Consider the following 23,708-nt stretch of genomic DNA (forward strand, 5'->3'; position numbering starts at 1 on the left):
ATGCTGTCAACCGATCAACACATACAACGTTGCATGCAAAACGGCTGCAGCCTCGAAGTACGGAGTGCTATTTTGGAAAATGCTAGATATACAGCCTGTACTTATACAGGTGTTCTATCAACTAGTGCCATTATGACAACGGTAGCTGAATGATACATGTACATAAACCCGGGGTCATCATTGCAAGAACCTCTGGGTCTAAGCCCGAAGTAACATTCAACTACATGACTGTATACACCATCATGTATACACCATCTTCGTAGTAACTGAGTCTACCCCTCACCCACTACTGCCACTGTGACCACAATTGCGCACAAACAGAGGACCTTAGAGGACCTACTTCTAACTACAGTGCTGGCCAAAGAAATCCAACCTTATGAATAAAATTGCACCGGGCGCTACGCAGCCCTAGTAGTAAACATACTGGACCGGTCTGTGCTCTCGAACGCGGCGCTACTTTATTAACGAGGTTGGATTTCTCTGGCCAGCACTGTACAAAATACACACATGCACACACAACACTGCTAGGCTTTCCACCACCAAACTAGGTTTTGAAACCGAAGAGTGGCAAAATTCAGGGCCAGACTAGAAAATCTGGGGAGACCTGATGGTTTTTTAAAGCAAAACACAGCCAACACTCTGCAGCCTCACAGCCTCAGGCAGGTTTTCCCGAGTGCACAAAATTAAAAGTTGTTGAGGCACCACGAATACAGTCGGGCGTCACAGAACGTGGGACCCAGGAATGTACGTGTATAGTATACCTCTAGGAACACCACAGCCAATAACGTTTTAAAACGAAACGCAGTGTCAATAGACTCAAGTCTCTGCTTTTCTGGAATACAGATTCTGCTACACACGTATTGCTCACTATCCAGTGGGATGTGCATCTAAGAAGGTGGTACAAGAAGTCAAGGAACTAAGCCTAAGGCCAGATTGCTGAAAGGTTTTGTATAACTGACGAACCTGACCTTGGAAACAACAGCCGTGGATACGTGGCTTTACTGTAATAAATGTACAGGTACACAAACAATTTGAATGCAGAAATAACAACAACAAACAGGGAGAGATGTAGGAAAATATACTCGGCCCCTAGTGAATTTGCTTGTGTATTAGCTTGAAAACTTTGGGTACACTTGTTGAGAGACCTAACTGCATGCAGCTAAAATATGGAGTGCCGTTGTCACCGACGACTTTTCCAGTAAAGTTGCGGCTAACATCTTCTCAGGTATTCCCGGGTCTTCGCTAAGGCCGTAAGGGTGAATGATAATTATCATGTGCGTCTTCTATTGCTGATGTCGCTACACTCGATGGTGGTGCTGATGTACTGATTGTGGTGGAAGATATTGAGATGCCGTACGTCTCGAACCTTTTCGCCAAGTCTCCGCGGCCATCGCGCAAGAGGGTCGGGAGCACCACAACTGCAACGCCACAGATCCAAGGATCGATTCTCGGACAAAACATTCTTCAGATTGCCAAAGGTCCCCAGTGCTTGGCAATACTGGCCTGTACAGCATGAACACACCACACATACGCCCACACACCATGTACCATGTAAACGCCCGTTGCAGGAGAAGCACGCAAATCTGCAAATGAATTGGATGTGCACCCACAGATTTTCTCGTATAGGAACAATAGCTGATCTGAATCTGAATAAAACAGATCAAGACTAGTGCCAGATAACAGTCTAATCCGCACAAGGCAACTGGCGCAGCCATGTGAATCTCGAGCAAAATGGACAAACATGTCCCCAATTATCAGCAAACGGGTGTGCGTTACAGGATTGGCCTGGCAACTTCAAACAGGCACAATCCACTAACGTGGTGCCCCGTCAACTTCAACGGGAACACACCGATACAAACACAGCCCACAACAGCAAAACGGGAACGCCGTTACAAATATGGTGCCCTGGCAACTTAACGGGAACGCACCAACACAAGCTGGCCTGGCACCTTCAAACAGGCACAACTGACAAAACACGGCATCCGGCAACAGCAAATGGGTAGGTACACCGTTACAAGAACAGTCCATCGCACCAAAATGCTGCTGCCACAACATTATAGCAGCAGCACGCCAGACATGCATACATGGCATTCCCAAAAGCAGATACCTGGAGTCAAATTCATCCATCACACTGTTTGTTAGGGCTGAATTTTACAGTGACAATAGCAAATCCCACCTAAGGCACATGTGATGAGATCTGTACACCAACTATTGTCACAGAATCAATGCACATTAGTAGAGCATTAGAACTCACTTGCGCTCGTACCCTGTCACGTAGAGATGCTACTCTACGTGTACTGTTCCAATGTCCATTGGGGTGGTATGCCGGCCACTTGCCAGATGTAGAGCTTTTAAGCCGTACTTTGCCACCGTCTGCTTGCCGTATCATCACCTCACTTGCAACTCTGGATTCCAGGACTGTCGCTCCAACAATGGGCATGGAGCGGGAGCTAACCTGATAACAGTTGAGAGCGTGACAGAGTATCTTATTTAAATAAGGCCGAGTAAGGTGGATCCCTTTGGCAAAAGTGAACACAGGCTTGGTGCTACAGGCATGGGCTGTCATGTACCGGAATAGCCAATACCGGGCATGTTTCGTCGACAGTAGATGGAACTGCGACGGCTCCACCGTATATGGCCGCGTCTTAGTGACCTTCAGGCGCAACGTGACCAAGTCAGGTGCGAGACTCCCAGCCTCCCACACAAATACTCTTTGGCTGTCAAACGAGTGAATACTAGTAGATGATGCTAAATACTCGCTGGCAAACAATACGCCATACAAGGCCAGTAGTATACTTACCCACAGCATAGCCTGATCTACAATATGACTGATTGGATCGTTGTAAGTATTGCCGAAAATGGATTAAGTCGTCCACTAAAAGCTCTTTGAAACTCGGATGTTGAGCCAATATGGCAATAATAAAATTAATGTAGAAAGGAAAAGGAGGTATGGATATGAGTGTAGAGTAACTGTCACTATATACTAAATACAGTCAGAAAGTGCAACAACCAGGCACTAAAACATTTGACGACCCGACTCCTGGCTTCAACACATCTCCGTAGTGTTAAGGAGAGACCAAAGAGGGAAAGGTAATACTGGTTTCGTCATCGTCCAGTAACAATCAACATTTCTTGTTCTTGTGGGACTGTAGCTTCAACTACTAGCTTGTGCTCATTTTCGTTGCGCTTACCTTCCCCTCTTTGGTCTCTCCTCTTAACCTTGAACCTTCCAAGTTGGAAGGCTGTTGGTTAGCGCTACGGAGATGTGTTGAAGCTAGGAGTCAGGTCGTCGAATGTCTCAGCACTCTGTCAGTTTTGTGCCTAGTTGTTGCATTTTTTTTACTGTAGTAGCTAGTTACAGTGGTGGACAGTTACTCTTAACTCGTATCCATATGTCCTTTTCCTTTCTAATAAAAGCTCTATCCGCAAATATGCCGAGGCGGCTTGCCGTCTCTCCCTCTATGCCATGAAACACAACTGTTGAGCGAGCAGCTTTTAGGCCAGCCCCATTGCACAACAGGTAATAGGCTACTAATAGCGTAACGCAGCTAGGTAAACACGAATCGATGAAAGAGGCAGACTTCTTAGAACAAAGAGACTAGTTGTGAAGGACACAACATTTTCAGCAGTCAGCAGTAGGAGAAATTGCTCTTAAAATTATGCAGCAATACTAGGCTTACACGTTTGTGTCATGCGTTCCGAGACGGAGTCCTTGACTAGCTCGTCACTGGCCGCACTCAGAGCAGCAGTCGTCACTACACATGGGTTGGGAAGCAATGGACAAAATTAACACTTGCCATGCACATGCACTGCTTACCAGCTAAGTTAATATGTCATACTGTACTGCAGCAAGCAAGGAACTGGCAATACCTGCACCAGGCCTATCTACTGTGACCCATGCCATTGTGAATGAGAAGAGGCAGCATTTGACAGTATGAGCGGTGTGATGAACGGGAATGCATAATACAAGCCAGTCGAGTATAGGTACATGTACTTACGGACGCAAGTTGGCTGCACACCGCTCCACTGGCCGTTGATTTCACAAGTACGCACGGCCGAGCCCATAAGGACATAGGGAGATGTGCACACAAACGTGGTCGTGTTGCTGAACATCAAGCCGTTCACGGTCATTGAGCCCAGTGCCGGTGGTGACAGGACCTGGCAGTCGGTTTGACCTGCACAAGCACAGAGTGCACAGAGCACAGGCATTCAGTGCATGCATGTTTGGCCTAGTAGTGAAACGAGTGCCAAAATTGAGGACTTGAGTACTCTTTGAAAAAAAGAGCGAGTATTCGAGCGAGTACGAGTATTTTACTGACAACATAAAACAATGTACTGCACACACCCTCGTAACACTGAACGTATTACACCTGATACACATGTAGTCTTGCATGCAGCCTAGTGCAGGAAATAGTCTGAACTACGTCTTTCGCTGGTAAGTAGGGACAAGTAATAATTTCACACTTGCATGGGTTATCAGTACTGGTCAGAGTAACAGACGTGCTTGATGTACAAGCATACAGTACACTGTGCATAAGATACTTTGAGTATTTTGCGAAGCGAGTCCTCACTCCTTTCGAATTTTCGAGCAAGCGCTCGAGTATTCGATATACTCGTTTCATCCCTAACACGTTTGCGTATGTGTGCGTGGCACAGACGTTGGTTTTGAATACATTGTAGTACACGCATTGTGTAAAGGAAATTGATGCGAAGACTGCCTCAACATGGCCATGCAAAGTAATAAAATAAATACAGCAGTGAATAGCGGTCAACAGTAGCTCTACATTTTGCTTGTAATAGAAGTCATTAGCGTCAGAGCAAGAAGAGGGACAAGACGAGTCAAGGGACAATCCGGAGGACGCAATACCATACGACCAACTGTTTGTTTCTACCAGCGTTATTGTACCGTCGACACAGCTCTGACGACGATATACTGGGCGAATGCCGCGGGGCCTCCCAGCGTGTCAGCGGCAGTGGGTGATGGGTAGATAACAAGGTAGCTTGCGGACAACATCGGTGGCATGAAGCCTAGTGACTGCCAAGCGTCTTGGCGCGACGGGCGAGCAGTACAGTGTCATGCCCCAGGGGCTGCTGTGGCTGTCGACGTCGGCGGGTCGTGAGGTGCGTTTGCAGGCCTTCATGGCGCTCGGACAACTGCAATACTAGTACACAGACTCTCACTACTAGCTACATAGTACTCTGATTCTGGCACGTTATTTCTGCACTGAATAGTGATTGATTTTCCGCGCCGAATATCCGACGCTGCATGCATGTCCAATGCGCGTCAACAGTACTTCACACTTTCCTTTTCCCGCGTTATCACCTCAGCTATGCCAGTTTTGTATGTGGAAACCCCCTATATAATAGCAGTTTGGTCTATATCTTTAATCATTCAATATCTACCTTCACTGATGAGCTATGTATTAGCGAAGCAGCTGTCTGAAGGAGTTTATCAATATCGTGTACGGAAGTGTCCTCGCAATGGTGATGGTTGTGTGCAGGAGGGTCTAGTCGGCTAAAGAGCGCAGTGTGGTGGTGGAGGTGACTCAACATTTTCTTCAATGGCCGAGAGCTCTGTCGCACCCTGTAATAATAATAGAAGTCATGGTACTACTATCAGTGCTGCTGCTGGTGCTTACCTGGAGCTGGTGTGACCTTGCCTGGGCAGTACTGTGCATCAGAGCCATCAGCACAGTCGTACCAAACACCGTCGCAGCGCTGTGATGGCAGGATACAGCCACTGGAACGCAGGCAGGGCAGGTAGCCAGACTGGCACTGCAGTTGAATGGCTGGATACACGTACCCATACACACAACACACAAAGCAGTCAAGAGATGAAGAAAGTGTCTGCTCGGCACATCTTTTGTACAGTCAAGAGATATTAGCATATTTGGAGGAGGTGGTAGCCTAAAACAGGCTCGACAAAAGTTACCGGTTTATGCCAACAACTCTCAGTGTTCTGGTAGAGTAGACGGTTCGATACCGGAACGCCTTGACAGCCAAATTTGTATAGACCCAAACCGATCATCAGCATTGATTTTTCACTCGAAATATGTTTGTGGAAGGAAACTGGCATGTTGAAGTTTGCTCTGGGGCCAGAGTCAATCGAACTGAGCCACTCCTTTGTGTTGACCCATTGCCTCGAAGTTGCCCAATTTTTCGCTTCAAAAAAGTTCAAATCAGAGGTGGCTCCAAACCGGACACGTTTTAGAGTGCACGTCAAATTCACTCTGGGTCTGAAATTAGGTAATTGCTATCGCTCCACGACGGCCAGTACAGAGTAACAATAAGCCTTGTGTGTGCTTCCATTAGTTTTGATTGGTATGCGGTGCTTTATTGGCAAGAGGCGAGCCGCTGTTTACCTGCGACAAGAAGTTGATTTTTCGAAAGTCGTAAAACTCAAGTCGCAGTGCGAAGCAACACGTCAAAAACTCACCTGCTTGGTATGGCGCGTCTGGTCATCGCAGAGCCATGAAATTTTGGCTCGGAGTATAACACATCGTAGCCTCACTGTGACATATGTTTTCTAATCAAAATACCAAGAGAGAAAGTGAATATTGAGTCCGTTCCGGTTTGCAACCTGTGTCCTATTTGAAACCGTCGCCTCTACCCGGTGAAACACCCTAACCATACACCTACAAGTATAACATATATCCTAAGGACTCAGGCTGAGATGCCCGACTGATCCTGGGTCCTGTGATAAGCACGATCATCATTTGTGATGATGAAAAGTGGCAGGTAACACCCAGACTATTACATGCTCTGTAAATAGGAAAGATCAACGCCACCAGAATCTGCCTTCCTACAAGCCTGAAGCTTCTCTACACAAGAGGGATATATTGGCTCTCTTGAAATTCAACTTACGATTACATGAGGCAGCTGCCGCACTCCAGGAACCGTCAATCTGGCAGATGCGCACAATGCTTCCCTGCAGGTTGTATCCGGAATTTCAGCCGAAGACGACGCTGCCTCCAGCAGAATAGTTTGTGCCCTGGGAGTAGCCGTTGGTCGGTTTAGCTAGCGGTGCTGTACACGTCACAGGCACGTACACACACAGGCACGTACACACACAGGCACACACACACACACAGGCACACACACACACACAGGCACACACACACACACACACACACACACACACACACACACACCTTGACCTTGATACACAAGGATTCTTCATTATTTGCCACGTTTGAGCTGAGCTGCGATTATCGCGCTTTGTTGCAGTGTGCTAAAAACACAAGAACAAAAAAACGGCCAAAAAAGTGGGGCGGCTGAGGCCGCCCCAGCCACCCCAGCTGTGCCAGCCTTGCATGCCTGGTGTACGGTCTGAAAGATGAAAGATGGAGCTCTTGTATACACGGGCCCGGAAAGTCTGCTTCGCCTGCTCGGCAGCAGCTTTGTAGTGGTGGTCAAGGGTCGAAGACCGACGGATACGGATCAACTCCCCAGTGATCACACCTTTACCCATACTACGGGGGTGGTTACTACCGGCAAGCAGATACAGGAAACGATTGGTGACCTTGAAATGAGGCTTCACTGCCATGTATCCCTTACTACGGAAACCTGTGGTGTCCAGGAAATCAATGCCATCATGTGCCAGTTCATGCGCAAACTCGAGGGCCGAACACTTATTAATCCTGTCTAAAGCGCGCTGAACTTGACCTTCGTAACCATGCAATGAAACAAAAATGTCACTGATAAAGCGTCTATAAACCTGAACCTCTAAACCCTCCCCCACTAAGATCGGCAAAATGTACCGATTCTCCAAATACAGCATAACAATGTCGGCATAGACCACTGCTGCAGGCGAACCCATGGCAGTCCCTTGGATCTGCGGAAACAAATCGTTATCGTACACGAACCCCTTAGTCTTCCGAATGACTGACATCCAGGAAGTCACTGCTGTTGTTAACCGTGTACGAAGGGCCGGGGGCATCCACCTTGTATACCTGTGTGTGATATACCACGACAATGCCACGTGGGGCCGAGCTCGTTGGAGATGTTGGTGTAAAGGCTGGTCACATCTATACTCAAAAATAAATGATCGTCCCGCACAGGCAAACCTTCTACCAAGTTGATGAAATCCGTAGTTCAGGCCAGAACAGTACTTTCCTCACGTACATACAGGTTCAGTAGAAAGTCAATGAACTTAGCGGGATAGTAGCCAGGACTATTCAGACTAACAATAGGCCTAACCTTCAGGGCACAGGGCTTATGTGTTTTGATTAGTCTCCTGAAAACGGGCATGCGCCCCCGGTGCGACTAAGAACAGTGACATATAAAATGGTCATACGGTGCCCAATGCGATGCCTAGTCATGGTGAGTAAACAATTGACTCGGGTCGCAAACACGAAGTCTCAACACAGCCTTGAGCCTGTTGGTTGCCATCGGCAGTCTAGCCCCATGTTCATCTAGCCCCTCAGGAAAAAAAAACAGTCATTTATAATGTTTGGCATTGTGATGCTGGGCACGACCTATATCATCATAGTGAGATCCGTCCAGGACTACTATCACAATAGACTGCCTTTGAATATGCCCGAGTCTGATCGCGTTCTAATTCCCAAACTATGTGCTGCATGTGTACACTCCGCCTATGGTTAGTCTACTCCAGAACAACGCCTGGAGAGGTTCATTGGGGGCATGATGTCCCCCACCCCATCCCCCTTGCCCCCTGCACCTGAAGTACCGGTATTGCCCCTCCCCCCCCCCCCCCCCAAATAAAGTACAGGACACAGATGGAGCACTGGGGAGCACGTAGCAGTAGGCAAGTTGACGATGCCAGTGCAGACACACCTCACCTCGGTCACCACACTGGCACAGTCATATGGTCTCCAAGGAACATAGCTACCAGAGAACACACAGAATGGGAGTATATATGAGCGTTAGCATGCTAACGCAAGTTAGCAGCCAGCCCAGCGAGCTGGCCCGATTTACGCGCATGCGCAAACCTCTCGGGCGTGCGCCCAAAACGATCCCGTGCAAGGTCTCTTGCAGGATCATTGCTGTTGTTGACTTTTGAGCTTGTAACTCGCAGAACGTTTTTGTCACCAAGAAGAACGGGAAATTACGAATGATACACCATTTGTCCAGCCCGGAGGGTCAGAGTGTCAATGATTGTATCCCAGCAGACCCCTTTTCTCTCCATTATGTCACTATTGACGATGCTGTTAATCTTATCATGCAATTGCCTGCCCCAGTATATCTTGCTAAGCTCGATGTCAAAAGTGCATTCCGCCAAATTCCTGTCCGCCCGGAGGATTGGCCCCTGTTGGGCATCCGCTGGCAGGGTCAATACTTCTACGAGCGCGTTCTCCCCTTCGGACTACGCTCAAGCCCTGCCATATTTGACTCTGTCGCATCCGCCATAGAATGGATAATGCAAGAGCAGTTCGCTATCCCACACCTGCTGCACTATCTCGACGACTTTCTCAATGCATGCTCTGGATCTGTAGTAGCCCACCAGCAACTCGCTATTCTGCTGCGTGCTTTCACATACCTCGGCGTACCCCTGGCCCCAGCAAAAGTGGAGGGTCCAGCTCAAGTCCTGACTTTTCTCGGCATTATTCTTGACACCCGCCGCCTCGAAGCCCGCCTGCCTATGGACAAACTTTCCGAGCTTCGGGACCTCCTACGGGCCACTCTGTACTCTGTGTCAATTTCGCAACGTCAACTCGAGTCTCTTCTGGGAAAGCTCTCGTTTGCCGCGAGAGTGGTAGTCCCAGGACGCACATTCATGCGCAGACTGTGGTCAACTGCCAGCCGGTACCAGCAGCCCTATTACCGGATCAAGCTCTCTGAAGAGTGCCTCGAAGATTTGCGCTGGTGGCTCAAGCTCTTGGACCAGTGGAACGGCCGGTCGTTCTTCTTACATCCCAACTGGACGCCGTCCCCGGACTTGCAACTATACACCGATGCAAGTGGTGCCATTGGCTGGGGCGCGTACAATTCCGGCCGATGGATACAGGGCAGGTGGACAGACAGCCAAGCAGAGCATAGCATCGACTGGAAAGAGCTGTTTGCAGTTGTGGCAGCCTGCAGTACCTGGGGAAGCGAGTGGCCTCAGCTGCGAATATTAATTCACTGCGACAACATGGTGGTAGTGGAGTGTATCCGTTCCGGCACCTCCCGATCTCCAGCACTGATGGTTCTGCTGCGGGAGCTGTTCTTTGTATGCGCTGGGCACAATTTCACTGTTTCTGCTAAGCATATTCCAGGAGCCAATAACACTATCGCCGATCGTCTCTCTCGTTTCTGCATGCAGGACTTCCGCAAAGCAGCACCGTCAGCTCGCATGGAGGCAGACACGGCCCGTCTGCCGCACCAGCTGATGTAGCTTACTATGCATCACAGGCTATCGCCCCAAACACTCGGCGCACCTATCACGCAGGCGAAAGCCGCTACATACAATTTTGCTCTCTCAATCAATTCTCGTTATTTCCTGCCACTGATGTTATACTGAGCATGTTTGCTGCCTACCTAGCCAGGTCAGTCCAGCCCAGTACTATTCGTGTGTATCTGTCTGCTGTACGCAACCTACACCTAGAAGCGGGCCATGCGGACCCTCTGGGCGACACCTGGCTACTGGGCCGAGTTTTGAAAGGCATAGACCGTTGCCACGGGAACTCAGCCACTCGTCCCCGGTTGCCAATCACAGTGCGTATGGTGCACCAACTGGTTGATGCCTGTCATCGCTGCACTACCCTGAATGACAGTGATAAACGTCTTTATGTTGCAGCCATGCTGAGTGCTTTCTATGGGTTCCTGAGATGCGCGGAATTTACCAGCATAGTACGTCGTCGCGACGTCAAGTTCGAGCAGGGGGCAGCACTCATATTCCTCCGCACTTCCAAGACCGACCCGTCGGGCCGAGGGGTAACCATAACAATAGGCCCAGCATCGCCCCCGTATTGTGCAGTCTCCGCGCTGCTCCAATACCTGCTGGGAACTCGCAGCTCGGCCAGCCCGGACCGGCCCCTGTTTGTGCTGAGTAATGGTCAGCCTCTATCACGACCGGCATTTACGGCAACTGTGAGGATGCTGCTCACCAGTTGCGGCTTTGACTCGGCATTGTATGCTGGCCACTCATTCCGGATAGGTGCCGCCACCACAGCAGCGCTGGCCGGGCTGCCAGACTCCGTAATCAGAGAGGCGGGCAGATGGAAGAGCGATGCCTGCCTGAGGTACATTCGTACGCCGACTGCAGCCAAGGCACGGGTGGCTGCGGCAATGGCCTCAGCCCCTGATATCAAATTCTGACTAGCTTGAGCTGCTTACAGCCTGCACGGGTAACTGTTCTAACTTCTCTGGCCCGTTCCGGGAGTGCCGATTTATGGAATATATGCTCTCAACTGGTTTTCCGCATACCTATATATTAAGCATTTGGCGGCTCCATGCGGAGTCATTTGGCGGCTCCATGCGGAGTCAGTTGGCGGCTCAGCTGCGAGCCATCTAGCGGCTCCAAGCGGGGCCATCATACGCATGCTCGATAGTTTAACCAGTTGCTCGTATCGGCACTCCCGGCGTAACCCAACATACTGTTGCTCTGTTGTAAGGTGGGGGGATGCTAAATGAGCGTTAGCATGCTAACGCAAGTTAGCAGCCAGCCCAGCGAGCTGGCCCGATTTACGCGCATGCGCAAACCTCTCGGGCGTGCGCCCAAAACGATCCCGTGCAAGGTCTCTTGCAGGATCATTGCTGTTGTTGACTTTTGAGCTTGTAACTCGCAGAACGCTTTTGTTCCCACCCTCCCACCCTCTATCTCAACTCACGTTTCTGGCTCATACGTGAATATATGCTCTCAACTGGTTTTCCGCATACCTATATATTTAGCATTTGGCGGCTCCATGCGGAGTCATTTGGCGGCTCCATGCGGAGTCAGTTGGCGGCTCAGCTGCGAGCCATCTAGCGGCTCCAAGCGGGGCCATCATACGCATGCTCGATAGTTTAACCAGTTGCTCGTATCGGCACTCCCGGCGTAACCCAACATACTGTTGCTCTGTTGTAAGGTGGGGGGATGCTAAAGTGCTATCCCGGAGGATAGACAACCTCCTATACAAAAATACCTACTGATAGAGTTCTGTGTAGACCCTATGTGCACATATGTGTGGATGAGTACTGGTAAACGGACAGCTAACCCTAGTCTAAGTAAAATAAATGTAGAATGTAGACCCTGGGCAAAAAAATAAGTAAATAAAAATAATAGCAACACATGAGGGAACTCGGATGGAGAGCCAAGGATTAAAATTAAAAAGAGGACCATAAGTTTACGAGTTATCCGTTTTTTCCAACACTAACGGGTATAAACGTGATGCAGCTAAGCATCAGGTCGTTGAATGTCATGATCTCATCAGTCAGTTTTTGTGCTGATTGTTGCACATTTTTGACTCAGCAGTATTCTGCATATAACCGTTAGTGTTGGACAAAACGGATAACTTGTAAACATGAGGGAACACTCATCCTTACCCAAGTCCCAACGTCAGCACTCGGCGCCGCTCCGAACCAAGAGGAACATTGGAGAGATCGTCCATCAGCTCCTCTCTCGTCCTGCGATCAAATCGCCTAATGCTAAAACACAAGAAGATAGGAAAGGCAAGTAGAATAAATAAATCAATAATAAACAACAATACAAGTTTGAACAGCTGCAAACGTAATGGACGATCCGAACAAGACCAATGATATACCTAGAAATTCTAGAAGGCACTAGGAAACATCCATACCTGCTCAAACTGAAGAGGACAACATAGAAAAAGGTAAAAGAGGGCACTACTCATGTGTTCCTGGGATAGCTATGGTCTTTGCTATGCTATAGATTTGCAGTCTGATTCATCTGAAAAACGAAGTTTCAGCTTTCAAGCATTTAATTTACAGTCCTACCCTCGTTAGTATGACATCGGTTGCAAGACAAACCTCATTAGTAGACAACGATCCAAAATCCCATGAATCATTAGAAGTCGTACATGCAAGTCCTGATAAGAGATTAGACCAAATTCGTTATAACGTCCCCTTCAGCTGTCCCACAGGTTTGAATTCTCATTACAAGAAAAAGCGGATGGCCGAGGATAGCTCGATTGATATTTCATGTTGTCTTGTATCGGGGTCCGATGAAACATTGTCTGATAATGGGTTGTCTTGTACAGAGGTCTGGTGGAAAACACTGTCTAATAACAAGGAACCATCAGTTCTGACGTGGACACAATATGGATGATGCAAAGCAGCAGAAAAATGTACTCGTTATCAGACAAAAAAAGTTGATACCCCAGGGTTGTCTCCTAACAAGGGTAGACCTACGAAATAGTGGTTGCGACTTCAGCGAAGATTGTTAGGAAAGGGTTTGCTCTCGACACTGGAGCTCACGCTATTCCGCCGCCTTGACTTTACACTTGACTGACTGACAGCTGCCACCCAGAGCACACGAAAAGTCCATCCAACCTTCCACTCGGAAAACCTGCAAGAAGGGACCACTCCCTGCTCAATACACAGTGTTTCGGGAACATTTACCCTCATCAGTCGAGTTTGAGTAGGCTGAGGAAGATTGTGCCTGAGAAGCACCATTTATATAGTGCTCTCCATGTCCAAACATCACCAGGGATACAAACTTACAGAGACGCTCCGTTTGCAGCGCGACAAACACCTCGTGAGCACCAGATAGCAGTGCGAGTCAGTGTCGCTCCTGGACGGTGAAAGCTGTATATTGACACAGAGAGAGAGAGCGGGGAAAAGAGAGAGAGAGAGAGAGAGAGAGAGAGAGAGAGAGAGAGAGAGAGAGAGAGAGAGAGAGAGAGAGAGAGAGAGAGAGAGAGAGAGAGAGAGAGAGAGACACACACACACACACACACACAGACAGACAGGCAGACAGAAGGAGAAAAGACAGAGATCCGGGATGTGACATCATCATGACATCGGCCGTTGCTGTGTATGTTGGATCCAAGGTAACGAAAAGACGACACATGGGCAATCTCCATGGTTCGTGTCGCGAGCGGCTCTAGATCGTCGTTAGAGGTGTTGGGGCCAGAAACCATGAACTTGGTTTGGGTGGGGGGGGGGGCACACGCACACACACACACACACACACACACACACACACACACACACACACACACACACACACATGCATGCACACACTTGTACTTGTACTTGTTGCTCACTGCCAAAACTGGTCACGTGAGTCCCCCCGGGAGAGGGGAGAGAGACTCAAAAGGAATCTTGGAAAGATGACTCAATTGGTTATTGAACCGCCCAACGGCCGACACCCCTGAAATCCCCAAAACGCTGGGTGGACTTGAAAATGATCTCACTTATGGGCTCACCACACCTCAGTAAGTGGGTGAGGACAAGGTGCAGAAAAAAGGATTGACGGTATCAGGGTATCCGTCCCGGGATCCAACTGCAGTTACCCCTGCCCCCAGTGAAAGTAATACTTGCTACTAGTGTGAGTGGCTAAATCAGAGTGGATCTGATAAAAGCTTCACTAGCACCATTGATTACACAAGAGTTAATCTAGCCAGAAGCAGTCCATGGTTAACACGTATGCACACACCCACACACACACACACACACACACATACACACACACACACACACACACACACACACACACACACATACACACACCTTCCTTCCTTCCTTCTTACACTGCCATGACTGGCTATGTGGCCCCATACGGGGCAGACCAGGAGACGTGTTGTCCACCGGGCGGGGAACGCCGTACTCAGCGCGCGCGGGCCGCGCGAACAGCGTTACACTTGTGCGTCGCAATATCCTGTGGCCGACGAAAACTGCGCGCACAAGTGCCACAAATGAGGGGCTTCGCCACAGGCTCCATGCGGGACTGGACAATAGCGTTGACAGCGTCACGGCAGGTGACCCGCCATCCCTGTCGATCTTGGACGATGTCACCAAGCTGCTCCAGAGGATCGCCAACACACACACACACACACACACACAGACACACACAGACACACACAGACACACACACATACACACATACTTTGTACCATGTATATGCCCGTCACAAGAAAAGCACGCAAAGTTGTGGAAGTCAGGTCCCGCTGGACCAACCAGAATGGAGCTGCTACGGGCCTGAGCACGCAGCTTTCCCCATGTTGCAGAAGGCAATGCAGTGCTGCAAGTGGCAGGCAATCCTACGTGAAAAATTGGCACATACACCTCCATATTAATAATTCCAACGAGAGAGCTCAGTTGAAAGCTCAGGGCCCTCACTATCTTTTTTGCCTAGGTTATCATGCATTATGCGATAGCAATAAACAACAGTTTTATTCGGCTGAAATAAAGGATACCAATAGACCCCACTCGTACTTGGCTGAAATAAATTGTTCATCGTTGTTATTGCATTTAGTTTTTCATTTCGATATCGCACAAATAAAGAGCGCTTGGGCTTGAAGGCTAGAGAGGGCTTGACCGCCCAGGAGCTGTCGCTATGCTTAATATTTGCCTAGGTCATCATGTGTGTTGTTCGAACTGATAGAAACGTCTTTGCAATACAAAAACATGTGCATGACAATCAAAACTTTAGTTCATAAACGCACATCGATACATAACTCAAAACTCAAACTCTCAGACAGGTACATTCTACCAAGTAAAAGTAAATATAATAATAGATTACGCTTTGGTACTAGCTTATTTCATTTTTTTCAAGCCCTGTTTCAACATGTGGCCAGCAGTCTTTGCCAGAATGGTACGGAACATCAACGGAATAGGGCCAGGCTGGTGCGTAACATGATGATGGCCCCGCACACCGAACAAGTTCGAGCATGAGAGCATGTATTTTCTCCTGCTGAATGGATGCCTGTGCAGCGGTCTCTAGCTGTCAACGCGTCTTGTCACGAAGGCGGTGAGACTCCAAACGACGGGATATTTGCTCCGTCGTTTCTTGCTGTTGGCATAGCCTTTCGCAAGCACGGCGACTCTCGAGGCGGCGGGAGCTTTCTTCTCCCTTCTTCTACTCTCTGTGTAGGCACTACTGCCGACGCCGTCTGCTCAGAGCTTCAACACTGTCACCCCTGTCATTTTGCTCTTCCTCATAGTCCTCTTCTAATGATCTCAGCATTCTATTTATACAACAACTACGCCCATTAAAACACTACAATCCACCCGATCCGTACATTCCCGGCCCATCAGTACCACACCCCTAAACTTTCGAACGATAGCACGTCACTTTCTATGGTCTTTTGAAATCAAACCGCGGCCATTACAATAATGCGATCTAAACCATACCTAGGAAGGAGTTTGCTCCCCACACTGGAGCTCGCGCTATTCCGCCGACTTGACGCTTGACGGACTCACGACTGCCATCCAGAGTCGCAACCATTCTTTCTAAACCATACCGCTAATTATTTTAGTTAGCTATCCACTTACCGGTATATCCTTTACCGAAATTGTATTCTTTAACGCAATATTCTTCTTTCTTTTTCTTCTACTCCATTCCATCAGCACCCGGCCGATGGCAGGAGATTGGCATCCACTGGGCTAGCATGCAGCAGCCAAAGCTGGGGCCTTTTCTTACTCCGCTAAACCCCCTTCTTAAAACGAAACTGACGTGCATGTTCACTGCCGAATTCTGCCGAATTCCCGTCCGCCCGGAGGATTGGTCCTTGTCGATCCGCTGGCAGGATCAATACTTTTATGAGAGTGCCCTGCCCTTCAGACTGTATTACGCTCCAGTCCAGCTATATGGAACTCTGTCGCATCCGCCAGTGAATGGATTATGTGCTAGCAGTTCGCACTCACGCGCCTGTTGCATTACGGGGAATACCTCAACTAACGTTACTTCCTCAGTGCATGCTCTGGACTTGTGTTAGCTTGCCAGCAATTCGCTATTCTGCTCCGAGCGTTTACATACTTCGATGTTTCTCTGGCCCCAGCAAAAGTGGAGGGTCCAGCTCAAGTCCTGACGTTATTGGCATCATCCCATTCCGGGGAGTGCCTCGACTAACGTTTCTGTCTCCATGCATGCTCTGAACTTGTGTTAGCTCGCCAGCAACTCGCTACTCGGCGCCGCACGTTTACATACCTCGGTGTTTCTCTGGCGTCAGTAAAAGTGCTTCCTCAATGCATGCTCTGGACCTGTGTTAGCTCGCCAGCAACTCGCTACTCGGCGCCGCGCGTTTACATACCTCGGTGTTTTCTCTGGCGTCAGCAAAAGTGGAGGGTCCAGCCCACGTCCTAATGTTTATCGGCGTCATCCTGGAAACCCGCCGCGCTAACATCAGTATGCCTATGGACGAACTTGCCGAGCTTCGTGATCTCCTTCGGGCCACTCTTCACACAGCTTCAACTACCCAATGTCAACTCGAGTCTCTTCTGGGAAAGCTCCCATTTGCTACAAGAGTGATAGCCCCTGGATGCAAATTGCAGATTGTGGTCACTTGCCAACTGGTACCGGCAGCCGTGTTACCTGATCAAGCTCTCCAAAGAGTGCCTCAAAGATCTTCGCTGATGGCCTGAGCTCCTGGATTAGCGGAACGGCCGGTCCTTCTTCCTACACCCTAAATGGACGCCGTCCCCCGACTTGCTGGTATTCACTGATGCAAGTGGTGCACTTGGCCGGTGCTCGTACAATTGCGACCGGGGATAGGGCGATGGACAGTCAATCAAGCAGAGCAGCAATCGCAAAGGGTTGTTTACAATTGTGGCAGCCCGCAGCACCTGGGAAAACTAGCGGCATCAGCTGCGAATGCCAATCGATGGGCATTTACAGCAACTGCGAGGATATTGCTCATCAGTTGTGGCTTTGGCCTGGCGTTGTACACCGGCCACTCGTTTCGAATCAGCTGCGGGACTCGATATTCAGAGAGGCGGGAAGGTGGAAAGCGATGTCTGCCCGAGTAACATTCGGACGCCACCTGCAGCCAAAGTATGGGTGGCTGCGGCAATGGCCTCAGCCCATGATATCAAGTTCTGACAGTCTTTACCTAGCTTGCACCGCTTACAGATTGCACGGGTAGCTGCACTTTGTGATCCGCTCCGGGAGTGCCGATTTTTGGAATAATATGCTCTCAACTGGTTATGCATACCAATATATTTAGCATTTGGAGGCTCTACTCAGAGTCATTGGCGGCTCTACTCAGAGTCATTGGCGGCTCCATGCGGAGTCATTGGCGGCTTCATGTGGAGTCATTGGCGGCTCCATGCGGAGTCATTGGCGGTTCCAAGCGGAGTCATTGGCGGCTCCATGCGGAGTCAATTTGCGGCTCCATGCGGGGTCATTCGGCGGCTCCATGCGGGGTCATTCGGCGGCTCCATGCAGAGTCATTCGGCGGCTCCATGCGAAGTCATTCGGTGGCTCCATGCGGAGTCATTTGACGGCTCCAAGCGAAGTCATTCGCCGGCTCAGCTGCGAGCCATCTAGTGGCTCCAAGCAGAGCCATCATACCAGTTGCTCGAATCGGCACTCCCAGCTTAATCCAAAACTCGGTTGCTCTGTTGTGAGGTGGGGGGATGCTAACCTAGGAATGGGTTTGCTCCCCACACTGGAGCTCGCGCTATTCCGTCGACTTGACACTTGACGGACTCACGACTGCCATCCAGAGTCGCCACCACTATTTCTAAACCATACGGCTAATTATTTTAGTTAGCTATCCACTTACCGGTACAGCAAAACCTGTGACTACCGATCACCCCTTGGTGCCAGCAAAAGCGGTCTTTAGTAGCAGGTGGTCTTTAGTTAGAGGTTTGCACCACGTGACCATATGTGGATCCCATTATATGATATGTATGTCAAAATGCAGCTAATACAATTCCCCAGGACTTGCGCAATGTCAGAAAGACGGAGAGATGGAGAGAGAGAGAGAGAGAGAGAGAGAGAGAGAAGATTACTTTTTGCAGACTTCAAATTCAGCTGCTACTTCTGAAGCCAGGAGTCAAACGTTCCCTGGGGAAGTTTCGTTTCGCGCTGGGCTTCAAATTTGTTCATGCGATCAATCATACCGACTGTCCTTGTTGTGACTTCTCGATTGCTTGAGCATCAGGACCTTGTGGTGCTGCTTTGTTTCTGGATTCCTTGATGCCATCGCCAATCCGTCTGTATGACTGGGGTGACAGAGCTGCCCAGTCTTCGTTTCTCCTCCGAGTAGTAACATCGATCAGAGAGCGCTTTCGATGCGCTCTCCAAGACGTTTCCTATCATGTTTTTTCTTGACAGCGCTTGAAATTTTGACAGGTGTAGTGCAGTCCACACCGACTCCACAGCCCAAATTACCTGCATTCATTTGTTCAGCTGCAGTATCGAAAGATTCTTTTCAGGACCATGGAAAATCAGTAAAATTTCAAGAAGGAGCTTCGAGCAACATTTGATTTCCTACATCGCGGTCGCTAGTTACGGGTCAAAAAATGTGTTTGGGACAGGAAAAGGCGGTCGCTGGTCGCGTTCAGAAGGTAGTCGCTAGTCACAGTGCATTTTGAATGTGAGACCTTCCGTGCCTGGCGAAGTGGCCGGTAGTACCAGGCTGGTCGCTAGTGACGGTGGTCTTTAGTTACAGGTTTTACTGTATATCCCTTACCGAAATTGTATTCTTGAACGCAATATTCTTCTTTTTTTTTCTTCTACTCCGTTCCATCAGCACTCGGCCGATGGCAGGAGATTGGTACCCACTGGGCTAGCATGCAGCAGCCAAAGCTGGGGCCTTTTCTTACTCCGTCAAACCCACTTCTTAAAACGAAACTGACGTGCATATTCACATTGCATGTTGTGAATGTCCCCATATTTGCCCCGACATCTTAGCTCGTACAGCGCTCCAGATACATCTATGCTACGGTGCGCACCGCATACTCGAATTACGGTACGGGACACATACGGGATACTGCACCAACCATGGCATGCCACGTGAACCACCCTACCAGGCACCGTGACACGCACCGAATTACAGCAGTGTGGATACTGGCTAGCACCAGATGCTACTAAAGTACAACTGAATAGCGTCTTTTGCATAGCTACGGGAATAATCTCATATCCCAAGCATTGCAGCTCTGCTAATAGAATAATTCAGGTTACTCCCACTCCATTTCTCTAGTGCTTATTTTTCTGAAAAAACATCATCTTTGGCACCAGAATGCTGCCACCAAGAGTTAATTAACCAGAGTGTGCAGCCCAAAGAGAATCATCCCACGGCAAAGTTTATTGTTTAGGGCATAGACTCGCAGTAACAGGCTCACCTTTGCTGCATCTCACACCGCTTCACACGGTCATCTACTCTATCACCATGGTAATTTCTGTGGCACATTGCTGCTTGTTTAAAGGGGAAGTTAAGGCAAAAATTAATTTCACCAGTTGTAGTCTTCGGGGTGCTGAGTCGAATGGTCTTGGTCCGAGGAAGCTGAGACGCTCCCTTCCTACTTGAATCCCAATCGAACTCGCGCACTTCCACCGTAACTGGGTGACTGCGCCCTACGAGATGGGGATTTGTATGCAAAATGTCACTAAAAGCGCCATTTCGTTCTTATAAAAGCACGGATGACCGCGATTGGCCCATATGTTGTAGTCTTTTGGACGCTGAGTCGACTGGTTTTGGTCCGAAAAGGCTGCGATGCAGCGTTCCTCCTTTATTCCCAATCGAACATGGTTGAACAAGTGGTCACGTGCTCCTGGGTGCCCAAATCACCTGGTCACCACGCCAGCAGGTGACAACTTTCACACCAAGGTTCAACTCGAGTTCAACTCGAGTGACAGGACTGCACCCAAAAAAGGTCAAACAGGCTAGTAAGTTGTACCCTGCAGGCACGGTGACCAGGTGACTGGCGTACGCAGGAGCACGTGACCGCTTGTTCAACCATATTCGATTGGGAATAAAGGAGGAACGCTGCATCGCAGCCTTTTCGGACCAAAACCAGTCGACTCAGCGTCCAAAAGACTACAACATATGGGCCAATCGCGGTCATCCGTGCTTTTATAAGAACGAAATGGCGCTTTTAGTGACATTTTGCATACAAATCCCCATCTAGTAGGGCGCAGTCACCCAGTTTCGGTGGAAGTGCGCGAGTTCGATTGGGATTCAAGTAGGAAGGGAGCGTCTCAGCTTCCTCAGACCACGACCATTCGACTCAGCACCCCGAAGACTACAACTGGTGAAATTTTAATTTTTGCCTTAACTTCCCCTTTAACAAAAACGTAGAAAACACACCGAATTTCCAGGTAATTACCATGGTGATACGGTACTTTAGCTTGAACCTATTGTATGACAGGTTTTCTACGATTCATAATGACCTAGGGAATAACTAACAGTTAGCGACGCAATTCTTCTGAGGTGTAAAGTGACTTCAGGAATACATGTATGTTGCAGAAAACTGCGATGCGTGCTGATTATTTACTGTGCCCTATTGTGCACCATATACCTGGTGGGTTACTCAGGGATAAAGTAGATGCACACAAGTACCGTGCATCACGGCACACGCTAGGTTCGCAACTAGCTGCTACAGTGTACTTGTGGTCCGAACTTGCACTCTACTCAGCTCTGCATACGCAAAGAGTGCTGGTGCCGAAATGAACCAGAAGGGTGCTGAGTGGGACGCAACAACACTGACTCTGTATACCCATGTACACAGATATGATAGGGTATGCAGTACCTGCTCTAAGATTTAACACAAACCGGGTACACGTCTACCTGGCACAACTCCTGCAACACTGGGCCAGGGCCAGATGCGTTCAAGTGCGGCTACTGTGTGTCAGGGAGTCGTAAACTTACTTTCGACTTCCTGATGTACATGATTGTACATGTACATGTATGAACGTACTCGCACTGGGCACTCTGGCCGCACGCATCTGCACGCGTATGCAGCCTGTCAGTGGCGGTATACCCTCGAAGTTTAAAAAAGTATAGTACTCGACAGGACTTCCGACCGGGTCGCAGGTAACCCAGTGTTCTTTTTCCAAAAGGTCCAAGTACTCACAAACAGGGCCACTGACCTGGCTCTGGAGCAGACACTGGTAATCTAGGTCCAAGTTTGCTCGATTATGTTCTGACGCTTCATGTGCTTTCATAGCCAAGGTTTCTCACTTTCTTCGCAAGCTCTTTTAGTCTCGAGAGTTGACAACTGCTTATGGTTGTGTTGGCAGAAAACATGTCAGCTAATCTGACAACTGTCCAACCCCATTTTACTGGTGAGTAGTCAGCGAGTGGCTTTGATGGGGCCATACTAGAGGGGAAGTTACGCGGCATATTTGTGCTTCCTTTTTGAAAACACGTTCTCGCTCGAAGGGTTTCTAAACTTTATCCCTGCGCTCATTGATGGAGTTCATCGATGGAGTTGCCAGCGGCACTCTACAGAAGAACAATGTTGTCAAGTTTTTTTATGAAAAATTGTCAAACATTTTCAAATTGCTATAAGTTTGGTTAGGGCCGGGTTCCACTGCGGCTCCGCAGCTCCACGGTACTTGGCTGCAAGCAGCAGAGCGGCGCGGTTCCAGTGACACTCGCCATTCACGGTACCGCGATCGTGCTCGACGTTTTTTGATGACATTTAGCCTGCCTGCGCGCGCGTGAAATCCAAAAAAAATCCTCGTGTTCTGGCCTGTGCAACGAATTAAAATTCCCCCGAATAAAACAATTAAGTGCGGGAAACAATGCAAGCCGTGACCGCGGCTTGCATTTTTTTGTATCAAGCAGCGAAGCGAAAGCTGGTGATGAGCCGCGGCCTCGCTGGACCAGCTCGTAACGATGACGTTTCATGCCGTGGATGATGTGCGGCGGAGCGGCAGTGGAACCCAGCCCTTAGGCAAAGGAAATTTGTCATTAATTTGTTTATGCTGCATAGATGGAGAGCTGCACACTCTGGCTTATGGACTCTCGCCTACAGTGTAGTCGTACTGCTAGTGTACTGGCATTACAGAAGACACGAAAAACGAGAACATAATTATGGCGAGAAAGTAATTACTGGCTAAGAATTGCCCTAGGACTTACCGCTTCTCAGTGCTCCATACCAGGAAGTAGTACAATACCTACTCCCTGCTCCATACGAGTGTTTTCTCCTCATTCTCTGCATCCTTTACCCCAGGAGTCTCGTCCATTTAGCGGCTCAAATGCTTGAGCTCCGGATAGCGGAAAATAGCTCGTCGTCCATTAGCGGCTCTAATAGTACCTGGTCTGAAGTGTCGCAGTCTAGCAACTATGATTTTTTCCAGGAGGGTAAGGGTTGCAAACCCAAAGAGACCCTAAGCTTCGTCTATCAAACAAAACAATTGCCCTAAAAAATGGAAGAGGAAAAGAGTGAGCGAGCTGGTCTGAGCGCGCTACTTTTCAAAAAATAGAAGCTGAAAGCCATCAAAGTCAAAGCATTCTGGCTAGCGCGTTTGTGTATGTCACGAGCGCTAGCGCGCTAGTCGCAGCAAACGCTCGCAGGCCAGAGTTAGCGCTATTTGGGCTGTTTGCCGCACGCGGCAGCTGGATGGATCACGTGATCTAAGCTGACAAATAAGGTCCGATGGTTCAGCTACATTGAGCCACAAGCCTTCATCACATCTACTACCGACGACTCGATCCCGGGGAGGGAGCACAACAGCTTTACCTCGGAATCCGCCAGTCCACGAACGGCAGATTTAGTTGGAGGCATGGCGGAGGTGACCCAACGCTATCAGATGCCTACCTAGTTTTCTACTACTACTACAAACTAATACCTAAATCCTAATATTTGAAACCAGGCCGGCCTGATGCCGGTGTTCCTGGCGAGAAACTGTGGGACCCTCAGAGCGCGAAAAC

At 49.1% G+C, this 23,708-nt stretch overlaps 1 protein-coding gene across 5 annotated transcripts; it reads right to left on the bottom strand.

Moving 5' to 3' along the window:
• Positions 1–573: 573 nt before the first annotated feature.
• Positions 574–23,374, bottom strand: LOC135809830 (sushi, von Willebrand factor type A, EGF and pentraxin domain-containing protein 1-like). 5 transcript variants are annotated; one of them, XM_065323260.1, is made up of 9 exons: positions 22,914–23,374; positions 14,614–14,902; positions 13,603–13,686; positions 12,466–12,567; positions 6,865–7,026; positions 5,640–5,789; positions 3,999–4,175; positions 3,681–3,755; positions 574–1,503 (listed from the first exon to the last, which is right to left on the bottom strand). In XM_065323260.1, the coding sequence occupies exons 7-9, from the start codon at positions 4,129–4,131 to the stop codon at positions 1,271–1,273; spliced, it is 441 nt and encodes a 146-aa protein (XP_065179332.1). In that variant the 5' UTR covers positions 4,132–4,175; positions 5,640–5,789; positions 6,865–7,026; positions 12,466–12,567; positions 13,603–13,686; positions 14,614–14,902; positions 22,914–23,374; the 3' UTR covers positions 574–1,270. The 5 variants fall into 5 exon arrangements, 4 of the variants coding, with proteins under 4 accessions (XP_065179332.1, XP_065179333.1, XP_065179331.1 ...); XM_065323261.1 differs by lacking the exons at positions 13,603–13,686; positions 14,614–14,902; XM_065323259.1 differs by lacking the exons at positions 14,614–14,902; positions 22,914–23,374 and having other exon boundaries at positions 13,603–14,035.
• Positions 23,375–23,708: the final 334 nt, after the last annotated feature.

Source organism: Sycon ciliatum, chromosome 2 (assembly GCF_964019385.1).
Source record: "Sycon ciliatum chromosome 2, ocSycCili1.1, whole genome shotgun sequence".
Lineage (NCBI taxonomy): Eukaryota > Metazoa > Porifera > Calcarea > Leucosolenida > Sycettidae > Sycon > Sycon ciliatum.